General features: G+C 46.6%; 1 protein-coding gene across 1 annotated transcript in view; it reads right to left on the bottom strand.

Moving 5' to 3' along the window:
- Positions 1-23834, bottom strand: part of CAPZB (capping actin protein of muscle Z-line subunit beta) — a 58942-nt gene that overhangs the window by 16741 nt on the left and 18367 nt on the right. The window contains exons 3-4 of the mRNA XM_021533780.4: positions 16441-16562; positions 9751-9864 (exon numbers count right to left, since the gene is read on the bottom strand). Coding sequence (XP_021389455.1) covers positions 9751-9864; positions 16441-16562 — 236 coding nt within the window. The remainder of the gene's footprint in view (positions 1-9750; positions 9865-16440; positions 16563-23834) is intronic.

Below are 23834 nucleotides of genomic sequence, written 5' to 3' on the forward strand. Positions count from 1 at the left end.
TCACACTTAAGACTGACCTACTTTACAAATGCAAGAATAAAAGAAAATATTTAAGCTAAGAGTGATCCAAAGCTTTATGAAGTGTTTGAAGTTGAAGCGGGTGGAGACACAGGATGGAAACTTGTCTAAGGAGCCGGAGCTGTACCCATGAAATAGAGGCTGTGGCCAGAACAAAGCTGCAGCTTCAAGAGGGATGTGATAGGGGAGGAAATCCCCCAGCTTCCAGCCCAGCCCCCAGGGAAGGAGGGCGCGTTAATCACTTTGTTCTACCACTGAAGGACAGCTCAGGAAGGCCCTGTGACCCTCCTGATAACGTTCCTCTCCTCCAAGCCTCACCAAGAGATCCTGGACGCTGTGTGGAGAAAATGACTTTCCACCACGCAGCAATAAAAACAAGCTCTGACTTTCAATTACACCTCAGAACCAAATCGCTCATCCATAAAAACATTTGTGTATTTTCCAGTAAGTAGCTGAGAGCCAGAGACAAAAAGTCTGTGGCTTATGGCTCTCCCAAACCCCTGATGCCAAAGCACCAACACCTGGAACCTCAGCCTGGCTCTGCAAACCTTCCAAAGGCTTGCACAGGGTTTCAAACTGGCTCATTGAAAGCAGAAAAATATATTTTCTTTTATTCCCTAATGGTCATGTAGTTATTTCTTCCAACTACAGAAGTTCAGCACAGAAGGGAAAAGTCTCCAGCTATTCAGATCAACAGACTTCCGAGAAAACTGGCATTTAAAAATCCTACCCCAAAGGAAGGTACTGAGCATTCAGCTCACGTGTTTTTACAAGAGTGACAATGACTGGAGTCACAGTGTGAGCAGCTGGTGTCTCACAGCAACCCAAACTTTTCCTAAATGCCGGGGTGAGGAAGCACATTGCAACCCTCCTGGCAACAGGAGACTGGGGTGGCAAGTGATGTGGCACAGCTCCCACCGAGCCCTTCCCCGTCACCTCCAACCAGCACAGCAATCACAACAGAAATATGAAGGAAGTGGCAAATTTGAGCAACCCACCTCCCATCAAAGCCAAAGCACTGCTCAGGTGTTCAACAAATCCCCTGCAGCCTCAAGGAGGAGGAACAAATTCTTCAGGAGATCAGCTGTCCCTAAATAATTGTTGCCTCCACCCAGCTGTTGAGTGATGAGGCTCAGGAGGCTGTTCTTTAATGAAAGGACAGGCTGGCAGCAGGAAGGAGCAGGATGTGACACTTCTCCCACTGCTGTGAGTCCAGGGGATTTACAGCTCCTCTCTCCTTCCCTGGCCCCAGCAGCACAACTGTGGAGCCCTTCCACAGTCTCACCAGAAGGTAAAATGCCTGTGCACGGCCCAGGGGTTTTGCACCCCACTTGATGAACTTAGCCCAAGTTATGCTTGGGGGCTCTATACAGGTATTTTACAGGAATTCTTTCCAGCATACACAGGTGCAAAAATCCCTGGAGCAAACATACCAATCTAGTTAGGTATGTGTAACTTCAATGCCAGTTGTACTTAAAAGCACACATCTGGACCACGGTAGGATGACTCAAACCGCTCAGCAGAGCTGTGAAGTGCAGCAACTCTGCAAGGAAGGAAAACAGTACCCAAACAATGGGATCCTGAAGGCTAAAAGTCTCCCAGAACTTCCCAGTTTGTGCTTTCTAGCACCTTTCATTATTTAACAAAAAGTGCACTGCTCACATTTTCCTTTCCATCCAATTGCTCCTGGCAGACGGAAATTAATGACCAAATCCCTTTGGAGAAGTCACCTGGAAACAGTTCCATCAGCCACCTAATGAGCAGGACAAGGGGTCACTCTGGAACGTGTTCAAAGGAGGGACTGCTTCATTAACAGCAGGAAGCTCCCACTGCTTCCAAACCCTTCTCCCATGGCCATCCCTGGGCAGCACACACACTGCTTCAGCCACCCCCAGTCTGCCACGTTCCAGGCTCTGCCAGCTGAAATCCAAACATGGGTAGGAGGGGTAGAGACAGCAGAAATCTTCTGTGTCGTGGCTTAAGTTTGGCAAAATCTTTGCAGGCTGCAGATTTCATGTGACATCAATTCTTTAACAGAGGAATTCTGTATCTGCCACAAGAAGGCTGCTGCTGTTTAAGTCACTCTGTCTTCAAATTCCATCATTAAAACACTGTGCATTTGTGAGGGCATGAGGTAAATAATACAATACAAAGTATTATTAGAGACAACCAGTTCAAAAATTCCAGATCACAGTACACTTACAGTTTAAGATTTCATCTCATTTTTGAATCTAAGTAATTTCTTCTTAGGGATTTCAAGCCTTCAGAGAGCAGTGTTTGAGGACAGTGCTGCATCATCAATGCTGACCTCCTAATCCAAGTGTTCAGTTTTTATGTAATTACAGAGAACCATGGGAACCCAAGGGAGAAACTCCTCCTCCACCCAACATCTCCGATTCAGAAGATAAGAATGCAGTGTGTGCAGAGCTGCTCCAAAATGGAACTCCCAAAGAAAAAAAAATCAGATGAAAAGCAACCAATTCAGTTTTGCAGCATGGCAGTACCTTTAATTTTCCCCTCTTTTCTAAGAAGATTCTCTAATTTGTGTAATATTTATCAACAACGTCAATATTATTTCTGCTCTGAGCTGCCTATAGGCACGCTGAGGAGGGGATCCCATCACTGCTCTGTTTTCTATATCCAAGTAATTTCCTTGGGAACACAGCATGGCTGTAGCTGTGAAAGCACACAGACATGAAAGCAGAGAAAGTCCTGGAGGTTTAGACCTGTCTTAGGAGACTTCATCTCACCATTATTAGCCTGACCCGAGGCAAAAATCTCCCTGATGACACAATGCTGATGTCACACCCCACGGCGCAGATCCCCAGGCAGCAGAGGGATGCACAGGCAGTTTCCTTAGTGCTGGGATGCACAACAAACCCATCTGGATTCAATCTGCAGGGCCTGGCTGTGCAAGCCCCAGGAACTCCCATGCCCAGGAGAAAGCCAGCACAAAGGGCTGCAGCAGTAATGAGGAACAGCGAGCTGATGGCAATAAAGTCACTTCAAAGCTTTCCAGGGGCTTCCAGTTCAGGCAGAGCAGGTTTGCATCTGAACACAGACACAGGGCTCATAAAGGGCTCACAGCTGCCAAACCCCTGGGTGAGCTCCAACCCCATCCAACCTGGCCTTGGACACTTCCAGGGCTTGGGCATCCACAGTTTCTTTCTCGGGGCAGCCTGTGCTGAAAGCAACGCCCTCGTCACACCTCTTACATCTGTTCTTCACTTGGTGAACCAGGGCTGTTCCATGCACAAGTACAGCAAAGCTGGTCAAACAGATGAATGCAGCAGTTGCTACGAACCCTGTGAGAAGTGCAGAGTATTTTGTGAGCTGTCCTGAGCTCCACTGAGAGGCTCTCGGGGTCTGTCAGGGAAGGAGAACTCAGATGACACCGCAGCAGATCTCAGAAACAGCTACAGCCCAAGGGCAGCACAAACAGAGATTCCCATTTTTTCTTATCAGGACAAATGGACTAAGGCAGTGCCAGAGGTTGTTCAAACACACAATCCAAAATAAACTAGGAAAAAGGGTAAAAACAGCTAAAGAAAGTCGAACTATCCAGCAGTTTATGGGACATCTGAACATGCTTGGTACAGATGATGGCACAAAAATGAGACATCCCTGAAGGCCAGCAAAGCCAGGCTGTTCCACGAGATTAAACAGAGTAATAAAAATAAAAAATACACTCAGCCCTGAGCACTCTAAAAATGAAAGGGCAAAGTCATCTGTCACTGGGACCTCACTGCTGTACCTGCCCAAGCTCCTCAGGGATTCCTCCTGCAGAGCAGGGAAAGGCAGTGGGTGCTCAGCTGGCTGCAAAGGGCACCTCTGCTCCATGCACAGGACAGCAACAGCCACCCTGCAAAGAGCAGAGGCCTGGGGTGCCACTCTCAGCACTGCTAACACTATCCAGCACTGCAGGAGCTATTCTGCACTAGATTCCAATCAAAATTCAATAATAAAAGGATTACACACAACAAAGACATTTCGGAGGTCAATCCTCTCCCAGACCTCCTTCCACTCCTACCAAATTCCTGGTCCAGAGCTCTAATATAACAAACTGAAAATGGATCAACATCAAAACAGAGACAGAAGCAGAAGTTCAAAAGGTTTCATTGCCCACTCTGTTGAGGAAACTCAAAATCTTAATCAATACAAACATTTTTCAGAAGCAGAATGATTAAGATGATGTTTTATCTTTTTTTAAAGCTGTTAAAAATCAAAAGCACCAATAAATCCAATTTAAGCCACAGAAAAAAGGAGGAATAGCTTTCTAAATGTATGTCAGTCACTAAACCAGTCCCAAGTTGCCAAAACTCATCCTGTTTGCAGACAGATCAGCAGCATCCTTCCCAGGGGAGGTCTATTTAATCACTTCAGAAATTATTTTTTCCAGACAACAAAGAGCCATTAGATTACTTAATTAAAGGCCTGATTATCTCAAACCCAAAACAAGGGAAGGCAGAATCTAAAATAGGGAGATTTAACCAGCTGCCCTGGTCCTCATTATGCTTTGATTTCAATCAAGCACACACACGTCAAGCAAAGGGCAATAAATTACAACCATGTGTTGGAAGAAATTATCTTCACCATATTGGAAGTGGAAAGCCAAGGCTCTAACTGAGTGGTGTAAGATATTAGACTTCCATCTGGGAATAATAACCTACTGAACACAAACATACCAGAGCAATAGCTCCAGGCACTGCTGGAGTTAAACCTGGCAGCAGGAGATGGAAATGGAACAGTTGTTTTTTGGGAAAGTGACATGGATTTTGGTAAAACAGATAACCAAGAAACATGCTTGTTGTTTAACATGGAGAACAGAGAGGGAACTACAATCTGGTGTAATTCCTCTTTAACCCAAATGCCTCCAGAAAGGAAAGGTGGGATATTCCAGTGATACAAATGTGGCTTGCACTAAAACAGACACTTAAGGCAAATTCAGCCTTGGTTCACAGGCACTGCAGGTTCAGCAGAATTGTTCTTCTCCAGCTTACATGATTTTATTACATGCAATGTTACAAGACTTCCTCCCCAAACTTGCTTTGACACTACAGTCACTCAGTGGCCATTAAGCTTTTGGGGACAAAAATGGATTTTAAGGTCCCTAGCAAGCAAATCTGACTGGATTATTCCATACAAACTGTTAACAAACCCTTAACAGGCTGTTTCTCTCCAAACACCCACGACAGCAGGTGCCAACCCCTTGGGAAATGGCAAATACAATGCAGTGACTCACTGAACGTAGGTGGAGACTTACCACACCTGATGAAAAGAGAAATCTAAAAAGGAAAGGTGTGTGGGCCAAATGGGACTGACACAAGGAAGAACTGAAGCAATCTGAAGTGCTGGGAGAGGCCTGAGATGAATTCTGTGAGATATCAGCACTTTCTGTGTTGGAGGTAAAAAGGGACCTGATCCAGGGGAGGATGGGACCACACGGGGAGGGCAGAGTGGGATGGAGATGTTCTCCAAGTGCCCATTTATCTCCAGATGTCTTTGGAAGCTCAGGAGTGATGTGAGCCCTGTGCACAGACACTTCTGAGAGACCTGGGGTTGTCCAGCCTGGAGAAAGGAGGCTCTGGGGTGACCTGGCTGGGGCCTTCCCATGCCTGAAGGAGCCAACAGGAAAGATGGAGAGAGACTTTGGACAAGGGGGAATGGCTTCCCACTGCCAGAGGGCAGGGTTAGATAGGACATTGGGAAGGAATTCCTCCCTGGGAGGGTGGGCAGGCCCTGGCACAGGCTGCCCAGAGAAGCTGTGGCTGCCCCTGGATCCCTGGAAATGTCCAAGGCCAGGCTGGACAGGGCTTGGAATAACCTAGGACAGCAGAAGTTGTCTAGCAAGTCTGGACACAAAGCCACTACTTGCTCTGAAAAACCCAGCAGAAAGTCTCATTACAGGAATAAAATGCCTGAAAAGCCCAGGAAATTCAGGCAGGTTGGGATCTGGTGTTCCCTGTGAGTGCTGTGCTTACTTTTGTATTCACTGTTACCTCTCTTGCATGAAACAGCTACAGAGGCAGCTCAGAGACATTCCCTGCCCCACAGAGGGACAGAACAGCCTCTTAAGGTGTGTGAGAACCCCGGCCTTATTCTGGGGTCCCATGTGGTGGTGAAATCTCTCCTCCCACCCGAGCTTCCAAAGAAAGGCTCAGCAGTCTCTGTTGTTGGGTCTCAAGGCAGTTTATTGCAAGTTATCTCAAAGATTTTCTCCTCGGGCTGCTGTGGTTTGCTCCCAGCTCAGGCAGAGGCACACACACACCCTGACATCCTCTCTGACCCCGACTGCTTCTTCTCTCCCACCCAGGGCTGCTGCTATCTTTTATATGATATATTACGTATTACATATTTATGGTTTTTCCCCAATACCTACTACCTGTGTTACAAAGTGCTTTTCTACTCTAAACCAACCTGTGAGTGCCAACATCACCAATGACATGGAGGTGAGGAAGAAGAAGGAGGAAGAACAGGATCAGCCCATTTTCCTCCATCTTAGAACTTCTGACCCCCATGTACAAAGTAAAAAACCCCCTGTACATGTGCTAAAACCCCCCTGTACAATACTAAAAAAAAATTCCCCTCTGTTTTGTAACTACTTTTACTATATTATCTAATCTTTTGTGACTGATTGTTCCACCTCCAAAGTTGGTAACTCATTCCATGGCTCAAACCCAAAATCACAGCTGTTTCCAGCTGCCTGCCAGGGTCTAAAATGCTTCTGACCAAGGCCTGGAACCTCTAAAAATGTTTGAGAGACATTTTGAGTTCCAACAAAGGTGAGGAACTGCTGTGTCAAGTTTGAGGCTCCTCCCTCAGCAGCATTTTCATCCTCTTCACCTGCAGCCACTGCACTTAAACTGGTATTTTTAAAGAGAGAATCTGTAATGTGAAGTACCAATTAGCCTGGTGTCCCCTGTGAAGGATCTGTGTGGGCAGGCAACCTCACCAGAGTGAGCAGAAACTATGAAAGCCTCTGCAGGTCAACACAAAATGTAGATTTTCTGCACACTGCCTACAGGCTGATCCCTGCTCCTGGAGGATGAACCTGGCATAGATCTCCCTATCTTATAGTAACCAGAATTTCCACAAAAGATCCAGTCCTAAGGACAGCCGGCATGCGTAGCTCTTTGATTATTTCCACCAAGGAGCCTGAAGTATCTCCCAGTGCTGGAAAAGCTCTGCTGTGCCTGGCTCTGGAATGGGGAAGGACACAGGTTCCTGGCCCAGGATGCCCTGTGCCCTCCCTCCCCAGCTCCAGGAGCTGCCAGAGCAGTGACACTGCCAGGGCAGTGCCACCTCCATGGACTCTGCCTGGCCCAGCCCCACTGGAGGCTCTCCAGGCATTCCCAGGGTCAGCTCCCAGCCCCAGCAGCCATGCAGTGACATCCCTGGCACTGCCACCCTCCCAGGGCAGCCCAGCAGCCCTGCAGTGACATCCCTGGCACTGCCACCCTCCCAGGGCAGCCCAGCAGCCCTGCAGTGACATCCCTGGCACTGCCACCCTCCCAGGGCAGCCCCAGCAGCCATGCAGTGACATCCCTGGCACTGCCACCCTCCCAGGGCAGCCCCAGCAGCCATGCAGTGACATCCCTGGCACTGCCACCCTCCCAGGGCAGCCCAGCAGCCCTGCAGTGACATCCCTGGCACTGCCACCCTCCCAGGGCAGTCCAGCAGCCATGCAGTGACATCCCTGGCACTGCCACCTTCCCAGGGCAGCCCAGCAGCCCTGCAGTGACATCCCTGGCACTGCCACCCTCCCAGGGCAGCCCAGCAGCCCTGCAGTGACATCCCTGGCACTGCCACCCTCCCAGGGCAGCCCAGCAGCCATGCAGTGACATCCCTGGCACTGCCACCCTCCCAGGGCAGCCCTGCCCAGGCAGTCCCAGCAGCTGCTCCGTGAGGAATTGCTGCAGTCATTCCCAACCCAACGTGTTGGCAAGAGCAGCACTGAGGGATGCTGGCACTTGTTGCCACCTCTGAATTTCCACCCTCTGATCTCCAAGTAAAAATTAAGCTTCTGCTGTCAAAACACAAAAATCCAATTGTCTTATTCAGAAAACTGCAGAACCCAACTGCAAGAACAAAAGCCTGTTTCTCTCCCATCTCTGTTGGAGGTGGAAGTACAAATCCTGATTTTAAGCATGACGAACCCTTCAGACACTGAGGTTAAGTTTCCTTAACTTGGCAAATTCTTTTCACAGATGCCACAATTTTTTTACGCTGCTCAGCCAAACATGAAGCCACCCCTGTCCTCTTTTCCTCCTCCACTTTTGGGATCACAAGAAGTGTTCTGTGCTGGCACCTGTGCCCATAGTCTGACCTGTCCTCCTGGGTCCCCTCTGACCATTCCTGCCTGTGAAACCTGCCCTGACAAACAGAAAGATGGAATTTGGAACAAGCTCACCTTTTCCTTCCACACAATACATGAAGACTGTTATATAAAGGTACTGCTGTACCCCACACTGAGCAGGGCTCAGCAGATTCACCTCAGTCAGAAACCTGCCCTTTCCTTTCAGCAAATTCAAGCTGTTTGAAGAAGTTATTGTACCCAGCCATGACTTCATGGTCATCTCAGCAGAGAGGGATTTAAAAAGACAACCTTGGTTCTATAAACCTCCTCATTTTCATCTCAGGGTATTAAAGATCTTATTGGTCCTGTTCTGTTCTGCATCTGGGGAGTAACTGTAAATTTGGCTTTGCTGAATATGCAAAATTCCTTTCTTCCAGTCACTTCAGATACCAATAACAACTGTTACTTACAAGAGAAGTTGGAGAGCTATGAAAATAATGCACCAAAAGAAGTAAAAATTTGATACCTGTAACAGAAGTGTGATGCTTAACACATTTGGACAGGCTGCATTTACATTGAGCCACAGAACCCAGCAAGGAAAGTTCCTTTTAATATGCTTCTGTCAGCACTGTAACATGATGAACTCATCTAAAGTTGTGTTTTATCTGCCTTTTCAGACAACATGAAGCAGCAATGAAGTTTGTTCACTTTTTTCATGGTCCTTAGGCACCTTCCTAAGAAAGTGTCCCAGGAAAGGACACACTTACTGGTTCATTTTGCTTTGCAACACTCATTTGCTGTGTAGTTTTAGCATCACTTTCCACCCAGCACTACTTAGGAGAGCACAGAGTACAGAGCCCACAGCTGACCCTGATCACATCCCAAGGATGTGGAGGAAAGTGCAGTGCAGGCCCAGTTTACAGAAAAATTCTTCAACTGGTAACTCACCCAGACAGCTTCCTATTGCTGCTTTAAAAAGCCACTGCCTGATCTGCATTGATCTCACACGGGCTCTATTAATTCCTTTGTTTTGCACCTCTTTCATAAGACAGGGCCTGAAACAAGCATCCTGCAGCAGAAGTACATTAATCCCTGCCCAACTGCTGCACTTCAGCCTTCAGTGCCTCTTGTTTTACTGGGAGATGTGAGAGGTGCTGCTGCACTCAGAGATTTTTTAAGAGTACAGCCTTGAGGGAATGGAAAATGCAGATGGTTTAAGACTGAACTTAGAGATCAAAGAGAAGCCAGATCATGCCAGGACAGAGACAGCATCAATCTGTTAAAGGAGGTGGGAAAGCACCTCAGCATCTGCCTTTGGCACCAGCTGACAGATTTGATCAGGTCTGGCATCACAAACCCAGCTGCCTCCCCCCCAGCCTGCCCCAGGGGACACAGACAGACAGACAGACAGGGCTCTGAGGGTAGGACTGACATACAAGTCTCTGTACTGGTCAAAGGCATTGTTGGCTTCCACCTCCAGCTTGCGCAGGCGAGCCGAGGGCATGGCACCGTCCTCCAGGGGAGGGTCGTACTTGTTGCTCCAGGGTGACCTGCAGGGAGACAAGGACAGGGACAGTCACACCAGGGCACAGGACAAACAGTCACAGTGTCTGAGGCTGGAAATGGGAGTGTGTATTCTAGTCCTGTCTGTCAGAGGTGGGGCAGTTATCTTCTATTCATTGGGCAGTTTTCTTTCTCTCTTCCACAAACCAATCCTCCCTGCAGGAGATAGCTTCTGTTATTAATTATTAATTATTAATTGTCTTCTGTTCATGGGCCATTGAGTGTCACTGCCTGGCTGAGAAAATTCCATCATCCCATTGGGAGATGCTCTGCCCAGGGGGAGCAGCCAAGCATTCCTACCTGGATCCAATCTGAGATTTTGGGACACCAGAACAGCCTTTGCCCCCTGCATTCCCAGAGGAGCAGCTCTTTCCCACTGCATTCCCAGAGGAGCAGCTTCCTTCCCACTGCATTCCCAGAGGAGCAGCTCTTTCCCACTGCATTCCCAGAGGAGCAGCTTCCTTCCCACTGCATTCCCAGAGGAAAACTCCCCCCTTGTGCAGGATCCTGCTCCAGCAGAAGCACAGCTGGCACTGCAGGAGGACACCATGGGATGGGACTGCTGCCACCTCCCTGACACACAGGCTGCCAGGGCCTGTTCTGACTCTGTCAGTTGTTTGTTTGTTGTTTTTTTTTTTTTTTTGTACTATTACATTTGTAATTTTAGTTTTCCTAGTACAGAACTGTTATTCCTGATCCCATATCTTTGCCTGAGAGCCCCTTAATTCCAAAATTTGTAACAATTTGGAGAGAGAGGGTTTCCATTTCCCATTTCAGGAGAGGCTCTGCCCTCCTCAGCAGACACTGGCTGTTCAAACCCAGAAAATGAGACAGAGCCTGCTCACAGCCCCAAGGTTGCCAGAGCTCCCAGGAGCATCTGGACAACACCCCCAGGGATTTCTGGGTGTCTGGGCAGGGCCAGGAGTTGCCTGGATGGTCCTTGGGGGTCCCTTCCAGCTCAGGATATTCCATGGCTCAGAAAGGTTTAATATTGCTGGGTCTGACCTCATCCACAGATGCTGAACTTGCAAAAAACCCCAAAAGGTGCCCAGGGCAATCTACCTGTAAGAACTGCACTCTCCACAACCATTTCAAACAGTGAAAAGGGGACACTGAGCCCTTAAAACTCACCTGGGGGTCATTCCCTGGCTTCAGGTTTTCTATATAAAAAAAATCTCTTGGGTTTCCATCTGTTCTTTCTTATATATTCAACAACAAGGCTTCAGCTGTTGAACATTAAATATTAAAAACTGTTTTTTCATGCAAATACAAATTGATTGTGTAGTTTATTTAGGATCTGACAGTATTTGAGCCAAACACTGCTGGCTATGATTAAGGTCCACATTTTCCTCCACTATTCTGCTTTGAAATAAACTCTACCTTTAGCAAAATATTAGGAAACCCTTTGAACAGTTTGAAGGACTTAACAGGGTTTGTAAAGCTGCGGGTTTTACAACAAATTCTGCAGGTGTGGAAGAGATTTTTGTGTTCTTAATGAAAGATTTGGTATTAAAAGATTAATGGAACTCTCTGCCCATCTGCTTGAGGCTTTTATAACTCCCATTCTGGAAACCTTCATTTTGCTTTTCATTTCCCCTTGGAGTAACCAACTTACACATTGCACTGCTGTCTCAAAGAAAAGCACCTCCACCCTTTATCTCCCCCTTTCCCACTCACTTTGCCCAGCCCCTGGCTGCACCACCAGGTCCCAGTGCTGGGGAAAGGCTTTTTCTTTATCACTCATTTCTCAGAAAGGCAGCAGGCCCTGACACCTGTTTGGTGCCTGGCACAAAGCCCAGCCTCTGCTCTGCTCCCACAGCTCCTCCTGACCACCCCTGACAGCAAAGGTGGGACCAGAGAGAGTGGAGCTGTTGTACCACATCCACCCAAGTGATGTTTGCAGGTCATGATTCTCATCTCAGGGCTGTGTCCATTCTGGGCCCTCACCACAAGAAGGACCTGGATGGGCTGGAGTGTGTCCAGGGAAGGGAATGGAGTTGGGGAAGGGGCTGGAGCACCAGGAGAGGCTGAGGGAGCTGGGAAGGGGCTGGAGCCCCAGGAGAGGCTGAGGGAGCTGGGAAGGGGCTGGAGCACCAAGAGAAGCTGAGGGAACTGGGAAGGGGTTGGAGCCCCAGGAGAGGCTGAGGGAGCTGGGAAGGGGCTGGAGCACCACGAGAGGCTGAGGGAGCTGGGAAGGGGCTGGAGCACCAAGAGAAGCTGAGGGAACTGGGAAGGGGTTGGAGCCCCAGGAGAGGCTGAGGGAGCTGGGAAGGGGCTCAGCCTGGAGAAAAGGAGGCTCAGGGGGGACCTTGTGTCTCTGCACAGCTCCTGCCAGGAAGGGACAGCCAGGGGGATCGGGCTCTGCTCCAGGAACAGGGACAGGAGCAGAGGGAACAGCCTCTGGGGAAGCTCAGGGTGGACACCAGCAGGAATTTCCTCATGGAAAGGGAGCTCAGGCCTTGGCAGGGGCTGCCCAGGCAGGTTTGGAGTGCCCATCCCTGGAGGTGTCCAAGGAAGGGCTGGCTGTGGCACTCTGGGCTGGGGACAAGGTGGGGACCGGTCACAGCTTGGACTCAGTGGCTTTGGAGTGTTTTTCCAACCTCAGTGATTGTGAGGTTTTGTGATTTTAAACAGCTGCTTAAAATGTGGTTGCTTTGGAGAGGAGTCAACAGCCACAAGATCCCAGCTGGGTCAGGCTGGAAGGGACCACGGGGCCTCATCTGGTGCCACCCCCTGCTCCAGCAGGGTCAGCCAGGGCACAGGACTGGGTCTGGGTGGCTCTGGAACATCTCCAGTGAGGGACACTCCACAGCCTCTCTGGCAATGTGTCCCAGAGTGTGTCAAGTTGTTCTCCCTCATGTTCAGGTGGAGCTCCCTGGGATCAGTCCCTGCCTGCTCCTCTGGTGCCACTGCTGGGTCCCAGGGAGCAAAGCCCTGCCCAGAGGCCCCCTTCGGACAGGGACACACAGGGATGAGGTCCATCCTCAGCTCTTTCTTCACCCCTTTACCTAAAATCTCCAAAATCTGGGAGAGATTCACAGAAACCCCTGCTGGTGCTGGCCTGGTGCTTCCAATGGCTCGGCTGCTGCACAGGGTGAGCAGGCAGCTCCTGCAGAACCACTGGGAGATGCTCCAAGTGCAAACCCCAAACATCTTCCCCAGGCTGCAGGAATGGCACTGAAGGGCAGCCCAACAGACCCTTCCAGCCAGCAGCTTGTGGCATTTTCATCCCGATCCAGCTGGAGCCAGCAGCAGCTTTACCAACCAAAAAAACTCCTAACACAGCCCTGTACTTTTTATTTTTGTAGAAATGCACTCACAACACATTTAAACACTTAACTGGAGGCTATTTGAAGAAAGACAGATGGACAAGCACTTAAATTTCAAAAGTCAGACCTCTAATTTCCCCAAAAGAGAATGGTTTGTGTTTCAGCTAACAGGTTTCAGTGTTGTTGGCCCCAAATTCCCCATAAGGATTCCATTTAACAGAGTGATCAAACACACTTCGAGTGGAAATGTATGGACAAAGTCAGCAACCTTGATGTCTAATATTAAAAAATAAAATTATTAAAAGCTCTGCCTTCACAATGTGGATTCCACGACTGTTTGATATTCTTCACAAAACTTTGTTATTCCAGGAGCACTCACAGAAGTACCTGTGAGACTCACACAAGCAGGATTTAATAATATGAAGAAAATAAAAATTATCTATTTATGAAGATCCAAGGAGACTCCAAAAATCCACCTTCTAGTCTGATCCATGTTCAACGTGGACCAAACCAAGTCTGTCTAAACATATGAAAGACTAAACTGTGATGGGCTGAGCATTAGGATATTCACTTCTCACAATAGCTTTTTTCCCAGGCTAATTCCCAGTCAAATTGTAAAGCCACTTGAAAAACCCAACCCTGTAAAACTGGATCCCAGTGAGAAAGTCTGACTACCCAGCCCCACCTCTCCTGCTGAAGCACAGCGAGGCTCAGTTGCCCACGGAATGCTTGGAAATACATGGATTAAAAGTATTTATTGCTAAAAGAAATGCGATTAGCAACCTTTCTAACAGAAAGGGAAGGTGTTTAGCTTGGAGTGTGCAGGAACTGGGGATGCAGCACATGTCAGGCAGGGAAAAAGATTCCCTGGTACTTCTAATCGAGCGTGTGGGTATGAAAAATGGCTGTGGAAATATCAAAAGCTTTTAAAAGCCCAGTGAACTCCTCCTAGATCTTGGCCTAATTGATTAAATTAGTGTAAGAGCCACTTCTTAGTAACAACTGCAGATTTTATGAGGTACGAAGCAGTGTCTGGACACAGGCACAGAATGGGATTAACATGCACAGGGCAGTGCTGCTGGGGTTTCAAAGGCTTCTGCTGTGGGCTGAAGGAAAGAATTTACTTCATGAATCAGAGCTGGGACCAATCAATTCCAGAAGGAAGAATCACTTCAATCCAGAATGCCTGAATCAAAAGCCTTAGGAACAGGATTCTTTCATGCCAGCAATTAACACATGGTGCCTGTTCTAGAGGAACAAATGAAAGAGCTTCTCTGAAACCTCATTACTTAATAAGTCCCGAAAATTTCAAAGTGATTTTAAAAACCAAATTCCTCCTGCTTCCTTGTAGCTATTTAATACCTTCTCAGAAAGAGATGGAGCAAATTTCAGAGGCAGGAGTGACACTGACCTTAGAGGACGGGCTGTCATGTGCCCCAATTAAACACAGGAGTTATTAGCATTGCACCATGTCTCATTACTGTCTAACCAGTGCCTTTTCCAGCTCCCTGTGTCCCTGGTGATTGATGTCCATGTCAGCAGCCTGAGCAGGATGCAAAGGGGCTGCAAGAAACATCACAACTTCAGGGAGAAAGCATCTCTTGAAAGATCCACAAGAAATTCAGGATTTAATCCCTCCTCTGGCATTTGCCAGAGGGGCTGCAGCTGTGTGGGTACATTTCGTGGGGGGCAGAAGCTCTAAACTCCTATTTTATCCACTAATTCAGAATCAATTACATGCAAGTAGCTGCTAACATGGATCTAACCAGCTGGGGCACACAAAATTAGTGAAAATGCTTTTATAGAAGGCACTAGGCTCTTCTGTAGAAGGTTGGAATAGTTTATAAATATGAGATTAGTGCCCTTAAGAATGCGAGTGACACTTCACCTTCAGGTCCTGCTCACTTGCTGGCCCCCTGCAGTAGGTTATATTTTAAATAACTCATTAGGATTTACACTCAGCCACAATCCAAAGGCACTGTCAAACTCTGCATCCACTCTCATTCTCCATCTCTTGTTTCTAGGACAAAATGTATCTCAGCATGTTCTCTGTGTAAATCATCCACAAACACGTGCTTCACATTAGGGAGGGACCTTTCTGCAACTCAAAGCAACTGAACCAATTCATCTCAAATCCTTTACAAGCTCACCTGCTTCTGCAGTGATGCCTGAGCCAAAAAAGATTTGTTAAAAAATATTTTCTGAAACTCTGCTTTGAAACACAATTCTTGAAACATTCTAGCCAGATGAATGTAAAACGCTACATCAAATCTACACACAGCAAAGTGAGAATCCTCCTGGAGATAATCCCAAGCACTAAAACATAAATTATGACACTGAAGGTACAAGGAGAGAGAAGTGGAAGCCTGAGAATCATCCCAGAAGTAGCAGGATGGCTGAGCTGGTAATTCAGGGCAGGAGATGAATGGGGTCATTACCTCACAGCCCAGGACCCTTTGTTAAGGGAAAGAATAAAAGTGCTGCAGGAGTCAGAGGTTTCTGGACTGTAAACTCATAATTCTTAAATTAAATATCTGGAACTATGCCACTGTCACTACAGCCATTAAGGAAAGCCAGGCAATGTGAGAAAGGGAAGGGATGATTTAAACATAAGTGAAAAACATCATCCTAACTGCAAGGAAAATATATTTCCTCTGAAATGTGAAAATTCTGAAATGTGAAAAAAGAGAGACTGTGCTCAATGTGGCAGCCAAAACACTGAAACCTGATTGTACCAGTATTACAGCCCCTCTTCCTTTAAAATTAATTATATTGTAATTATACACAGCTTATAGGGTCCAATTATTTTCATTGTTTTTGTCTCCAGTCCTCAGAATTCAACTCTTTTGGTAGATGGGGATTCCTTTTCTTGGGCCAAGATTTTCAAACAGAATAATGACACTGAGTCCAAAGTCAGTCAATTCTTTGCAAAACATTGAGTGAAAGAGCCTTTCCCAGCTGGCAAATCCACCCTGGTTTGTACAACTGAAAATGATTTTGTTTAAACTCATGGCTTGCATCATCTCTTTTCTGTCATTATCCATTCCAGAGATTTTATAACATTGCAGTGGTCTAATTTCCCATCAAGGCCATTTCTGCCAGAGAATTGACTGGTTTCAATCCAGAAAACAAAGACAAATAAATCAGTCACCCTCTTTAGCACGATAACAACAGCACATTTTGGGCTCTAAATCTTTAAATGACGGGGTTTTTTGGCTGAAAATAAGAGGGAGAAGGGCCTGCAAGCCCTGCCCATGGATGTCATTTAGAGAGCAGCTCTGGCTGGGAACTCACCTGTACGAGTCCCCATCTCTGTTGTAGTCACACAATAGATAATCCTTCCCCACCACCTTGTCTCGTGCAATCTTCAAGGGCTGATCCACAGAGGAGAGGAGATCTTCACAGAGGCTCGGGACCTGCAGGGGGGGAGCAAACAGGGAGGGGAGAGAGGGCAGCACGTTAAGGCTGGAAGGCACTGGCACCCCTAAGAACAGCTTTTGTTATTAACAACCCACATCTGTCCCAAAGCCAAAACTCTTTCAAGAAATCACTTCACTTACAGCACACCCCTGTGTTCCCACCTCCAATAATTTCAGTTTAATTACCACATCTGTGGCTCAGTACACACACGCTCCACGTTCACTCTGCCAGGGCAGTGACTGTCCAGGGCTGGTGGATAAAGGTAAATATTAACAGTGGGGTGGGAATGAGGGAACTGCTGAAGGAACCCCCCATCCACAGGCTGCAGTGAGTTTTCCCAAGCTCCCATTCTGGGTCAAGCTCAGAGCAGTTTCCAGGGACGTAGCCAAGAATGACCAGGCTGGTTAAGGAGAATAAACGTGTCCGTGTGCGTGCACACGTCAAATCCAACACAGCTCCTGCTTCCACAACTTCCACGGATCCGGGAGCCAGCTGCCTCCCTGCCCTGCACGTGGACAAAGACAAGCTCTGCTTCAGAGGGCCTGTGATGTCCTGCAGGGACATGAGGCTCCATGTCCCTGCACACACCTCAGGTAATGTCCAGCCCTGCGCCCCAGTCCAGCCCAGGGACCACCAACAATCATTCCTGCAGCTGCTGCCCTCAAACAATCAGAGCATCGTGTGCTTCCTGCTGGAACAACAGTCCAGATTTCACTGCAAGAGAAATGGACTGAAGCAAAATGCCCCTTCCCAACAATGCAACAGGACCACAGGACAACTGGCACGTTCTTGAACAGATTGGTAACAATGTGCTAATAAAACAAGAAATAAGGACTGTGGAATGTCTTCTGCATATCACTCTGCATCACAGAGATGAAAACCTCACTGAGAACATGAGGACAAAAGGCAATCAAGGGCAAAATTAATCATGGAGTGATGCATTCATAATTCATAAGAAATGAAAAGCAGAGGGAGGGTGGGAGGAATAAAGAAAACATGGGAAATGTACTTTCTTCTCTTCAAGCCATTGATTCAGTGAATGGATTAGCACCATTTCAAAGGAAAGAAGCCTAGAGAAGAAAAAACAAATTCAGGGTGCAACAGCCCTGAAAATATTTTAATGCACTAGACTGGACAGAAGAACTCAAAGTGCCCAGAACAAAAACATTCCTAATCCCAAGTACAAGGCAGTAGCATGCAGAGGATGACAGTCAGAGTGAACAGGGATACACGTAAACCAATGTGACTATGAAGAATCAAAAAAAACCAAAAAAATCCTAAATGGAAATGACAAAACAAACTGTGGCTGCCTCATCCCTGAAAGTGTCCAAGGACACTTGGCCTGGAGTTGGACAGGGCCTGGAGCAACCTGGGACAGTGGAAGGTATCTCTGCACATGGCAAGGGGGGCACTGGATGGGCTTTAAGGTCCCCCAACCCAAACCATTCCATGGCTCTCAGATGAGACCCGCAAGTGATGCACCTCCTGACCCACACAAACAATCCTTAAATACACAAAAAATCAGAGGCAAACCAAGACATGGTTGGTAAAGTGCTGAAAAAGCTGAAATATTCATCTGTGATTTTGGTCTCTACAGACTGTAATGTGGCTGTGAGTGAGACCTGCAGAGCCCAGAGCAAGAGCAGGGCAGCTCAGGATTTAACCCAGCCCAGGGCTCTCATGGGAGTTCCTCCTTTGGTACCTGCAGGCCTGGCTGAAGAGGCCTTTAACCCACAGCACATTCCTGAGTAAACAGAAGAGGACAAGCAGCAGCAGCTTTTAGGGAAATTCTTCCTTTGCCTGAGACCAGACAACCCAAATACTTCCTGGAGCTGATCCAAATCAGCAGTGTGGTGGTGTAAGAAATGATCTATCGGTGTCTGTGAGCACATCTGGTCCCCCTCTGTCCCTTCAGTCCCTTCCTCATTAACCATCAGCTGTGGACCAACTCTTCAACCTGCCTGCTTGACCTCCAGGTAGAGCCCAGCCAGCCCAGCACCTGAGCTGCATCCAGAGGTGGCCAGTGGAACACATCTCTTGGCCACGAGCCCATCAGCACAGGGAAAGGCATGCCCAGAACACTCCTGGCTCTCACCTGCCTTTGGGATGATGAAAACAGAATTGGGGGGAAATGGCTTTTACCCAGCCTCTGTTTCCACTCTGTTTCTTTGGGAACAGCCTACACTACATGTGTGTAAGGCAGCATGAGAGGCCTCGCTGTGCATTCCTTCAACCCCAAATATCCACACAAAGCATTCCCACAAGAAACTCAAACCCGAGGCCAAGCTGAGTCCCCTGCAGAAAAGCTGAATTTACAACTCTTATAAAAAACCCCTCACGAGTAACTTTTAGATTTAACTTTCTTTTAAGAACAGCACATGCCTGGTGTGGGGTTTCTGCAGGGTTCAGAGCACAATCCCATATTGACTAGAAGATCTTGCAACCCGTTGTTTTTTTAAGATGCAATCTACTGACCTAAACTTATCTGTGGATGATTTGGTAACAAATATTCATTAGAAGGGTCTCTTTCCCAATTTCTGAGGGCTGTGGTTATTCCTACAGCCATAACAGTGACTGCATTATCTCACACACTTACTAGAATATAATACTGCACTGTATTATAACCCTCCATTGTAAAACAAACTGTATATCCCATCTCCTTGGTACAGACACTCCACAGGACTTCAGGCAATCTATTATTTTCTCCTTCTTGTCTTTCAGAATAAAACAGAAGAAAACCTACTCATCTAGTTTGGAAATATAAGAAAATTTCTACAGTATTTATAAAAAGAACAGATATGCCAGCTGATGGAACTACTCGTGCTATTCTAATTATTGGAAAAGCACCCAAGTGTGGCACAATTACTCCAAGAATGTAATTTTTATACTATTTATTACATCAACTGTACTTCCTAATAATGAATTTGCAATTTATACGCACTGCCTTTCCTCTTCCACTCTTGAAAACTGCTTACAAGGCAAAGGCAGTAATTTGAACAAGGTGATTTGCAGCTTTAGACACTTCAGGTTTATGTTCATGAGACTATGACTCCTTGTGAATTTAGGTCCTTTGGATTGTTTTCAATGTCAAGTATTGAATCTTACTAAAACATTTAAATTACTGTTGTGCACATTCAGACTCCTGCAGGATTCAGTTTATCTTCTGATCCCATCAAAGGCAACTCTGCTTGGAAGGCAACTGATGCTCTGAGTTTTCAACAACAGTCGATTTGTGAATTTTTCTTGTTAAGGTTGTTCTATGTTAACTGAAGAGCCAAAATTCCCTCAGGTGCCTGAGCACTTATCTACAGCAGTCATCACATGTGGAATTTTGACTTCAATTTAGAAACACAAGAATTAAGCCGCTCCTCAGGACAAACTGAAACAGCAAAGCAGTGATTTTGTTCCATTCATCACTGCGCTACAAATAAATGTCCCTGGTGCAAACACTGAGGATGAGGTTCTTTTATAAGCAAAGGCTGGGCTCTCACCTCTGCTCTGACACAATCTTTTCCCACTCTAAGCACTGCAAGGTCACATGCAGAACACAATCTGCACCTTGTATCTCCAGCTAAAGGCCAGCATTAATGTCACCTGGCCATCCTGCACCCTTGTTGCCCCAGATCAGCTCTCAGTCATCTCTTCTGGTGGCTCTGGCTACTCAGGAAGTGAGACCACCCTCAATGTAAACTGGAAAGAAAAAAAGGAGGAGATCTGGGGCTCGGCCTGGAAGAACAGCAGCATCATTCAGAAGGAACAGGGCACAGTGTTTGGGGGATATTTTTTTCCAAGGAGATACACAAAGGATGTGTAGTGCAGAGGAAAGAAAATCTGAATGAGAAAGTGAGGGAAACATGTCAAACAAGGATCCTGTTGTCCTGTGTAACCAAATTCTCCAGCAGAGCTGCCCAGGTATGTGGACAGTGTTTTAATAAAGGCAACTGCTCTGCTATCAAGACAAATAATCACTTGTGCCAAAGTGGAAACCATACCCTTTTTGGAGTAGCTAAGCTCAATCATTCCTTCTGGACTCACTTCTTGGTTCAAGGAGCTTATTAGCAATTAAACAATTGCTTCTGGATTATTTTTAAAATTATTTTTAAACAATATCTAAAAACAAATTCATAGAGGAAAGAGGAGTAATACCTCAGTTATCCATGTCTGACACATAGCCCCCATCCTTTCTTTGACCACACTAAATTGCATCAAATTCTGCACTTCACACACTCAGGACAGCCAATATTTTGGCTGTGTCCACTCCGGTTCAGTACACTGAGGTGGCTGTTTTCTTCTATAGCCTTGATTGAAATGTACCACATCTACCACTGGAACAGCAACATTCCTGGTGTGCCAGTCCTAAGAAGGAGTCTTTTTCCATATTTACTCAGAGGTCAGCATTACTGATCTCCACAGGACCTTACACACTGGAGAACTATGCTAAATGCAGCAAAATTAAAGATTATTAATTTTTTTTCCTTAAAGAAAAGGAAGGAACAAGGAGGAACAGCTTCAGACTGAAAGAGATTACTCTGGAAATTAGAAAGAAGTTATTCCCTGGGAAGGTGGGGAGGGGAAGCTGTGGCTGCCCCTGGATCCCTGGCAGTGCCCAAGGCCAGGCTGGACAGGGCTTGGAGCAGCCTGGGACTGTGGAAGGTGTCCCTACCATGGCAGGGGTGGCACTGGGTGATCTTTAAGGACCCTTCCAACCCAAACATTTCTACAATTCTGGGAAGATGAGGCAAATTTCAATTAGCTAACGAGCCATTCAGATCCATCTGTGTTTTGAATCTGCATCTGCAAGGTGCAGGTGTCTGAATCTGCAGATATCTGAACACACATGTGATGAGAGTTTTTAATTAAAAGCCCCATCCCACCAGGAAGGTGAGTATTTTTATCACATGTGAACTTCCAACATTAAAGGAGGACAGAAGAGCTGCTCCCATGGTTGGGAAAACCACTCAGACACAGAGGAGTCCGTGGAAGCTCCCTGACCCTCTCACAAAATAACCCTCCTGGCACACCTCCAGAGTTATTTATTTCATCTAATAAAACATTATTCTGATGTTTCAGGGTCCTTGCACAGCCTCAGAATTTCCTGTTCCTGCAGAAGGCAGGCATGGCCCAGCAAATGTTGTGGAAGCTCAAGAAGGAAGCCTGGCTCCACTCATCTTGGGCCTAAAACCACCAGTAAAGTCACTCCCACAAATCCACACAGTGCTAAACCTTAATTGGATCCATCACAGATCCAAAGGCCACACAACCATCAAGCTTTGTTTATGAAATGACACTTAAATGGACTTTTGTGTTCAGACAAGATATAATTGATACTGGAAACAGCTCAGTGTTATTCATGTAGTTGCTCTGAATTCCAGCACTGCAAGAATTGGCAAAACCAAAATTAAGCCAAAAGAGCTTTTCTGGAAAAAGGCAGATGTTAACAAGGTTGCAAATCCAAGTCTGTCCAGCTTAACTGTGTCACAGCAGACATGTCACATTAATTACAGAACGTTTTAATTCAGCTCGAGGAACTACATTTAAAAAGGTGAGAACCATTCATAAAACAGGATCCTTGGCTTTCTTCTTGTACCTTGCAGGATAAAACAGGGTTCTGCTGGATTCTCCTTCTGAAACAAAAGGCAGCCATCTGGCAGGCACAGCCAGAGTGCCCTGGGCTGTGACTGGTGACCTGCAGGTGAAGGCTCCTGGATCCCATTACCAGTCCCAGTCCCAGGAGCCATCACAGAGTATCAGTATCTTGGGAAGCCCTGGCTGCTCGTGTCAGAGTCCAGCTGGGCTTGGAGATATCCAGTAACAATTCAGGGGTATGCAGGACATACTCTCTCAGTGCTATTTCTCTATCCCAGCTTTCCCCTCCATCCTTTAAAGAGGCAGGGAGGTTTCCATCTTCACACACACTCCCTTCAAATGATATTCAAACAGATATTTTAAGGGTCTCTAACACCAGCACTGCAGTGGCAGGAATCTGGAAGACAAAAAAGCTTAAAAATAGGAAGAATAAGTGATATAAGGCCAGAATTGAAATTCCCTTTTCCAATCTCATGCTAGGAAGTGGGGTTGCTAGCTCTAACCCAAGCATCACATTAACAGTTTACATAAATTAATTGCTATCTCCAACTAGCATCAAGATATTCAGAGGTAATTTTTGCTGGCTGGAAAAGCTCCGGCTTACAGCCACTCACCAAATGGAAAAACTGGCTCTCAACCACCATGAATTTATTCAGAGAGTCAGAGCCCCTTTCTTTAGCCAACAATTCTTGTATTAGAAACCTGCCTGGCTGCTGGGAGCTCATCCCACAGGTCAGCAAGTCCAGGCAGAACAGGAGGTCAAAGACTCAGCTTTGAGCCCACAGGGCTGTCAAAGCACTTCTGCTTCCACCACCTCTTTTTCAGCTTTCACTGGATCTGATTTTTTGTTTAAAACATCTTCCAGCCTCACCAGACGCTCAGCTGGCCATCTGCATCCAATTATTTTATCTCTCCCCGCAATGCCGCACAGTGCTCAGGCTCTTGGACTCCAAACACAAAAAGCTCCAGTCACATTCTCGTGTTCTTTATGGTCTGTGCAGCCCAAGCAGTGCAGTTTGCCTGGGGGTAAATTCTGTAGCTTCATATATCTTCAGTGACTGAAGGCATGCAAGCAGATTTGGGACTTGCCTGGAGCTCGCACGAAGCAACAGCCTGAACGGTGTTCAAATATTTCAAAATCAGAAGTTTATACATTTTAAGATTCATCACTCCATTATTTTCTAAAAAGTAACACATTCTCCTAAAAATACTTCAGTATTCCCCTGTGATGAGAAAGGAGAGCTGATCACCTCCCAAATCTTTAATTGCAAACAGAGCCTTAAAAAATAACCAGCAAAATTATGACTGCTGTGTCTGTAAAGAACTCTCACTTTAATTCTTCAATGGCAGCATTACTTGGTTCTGTTCTTCAAGAAAGCTTTCACTTTTGGGAATGATTGCTGTTTCAATACCAGGCTTACTGGGAGAGGGAGAAAGCTGTGGCTGTGAGCAACCCTCCCTCCTCTCCTGGCAAGCCTGTCCATTCTGTGAGGACCATTTTCTGTCCCCACTTCATGCCAGGCATCTGATTTTCCTGAGTCAGCTAGATTTTTCATCTAATTTGTATTATACACACCCAGGCAAACATCCAAATTAAACACTCAGCAGGAAATTTGTACTTGCTAAAGGAACCTGCTTAACTTGCACCAGGACTAAGAATGCATCAACTTCCACACTCGAGT

The sequence above is a fragment of the Lonchura striata genome, chromosome 21 (genome assembly GCF_050655825.1).
Source record: "Lonchura striata isolate lonStrDom1 chromosome 21, ASM5065582v1, whole genome shotgun sequence".
In the NCBI taxonomy this organism is placed as follows: Eukaryota; Metazoa; Chordata; class Aves; order Passeriformes; family Estrildidae; genus Lonchura; species Lonchura striata.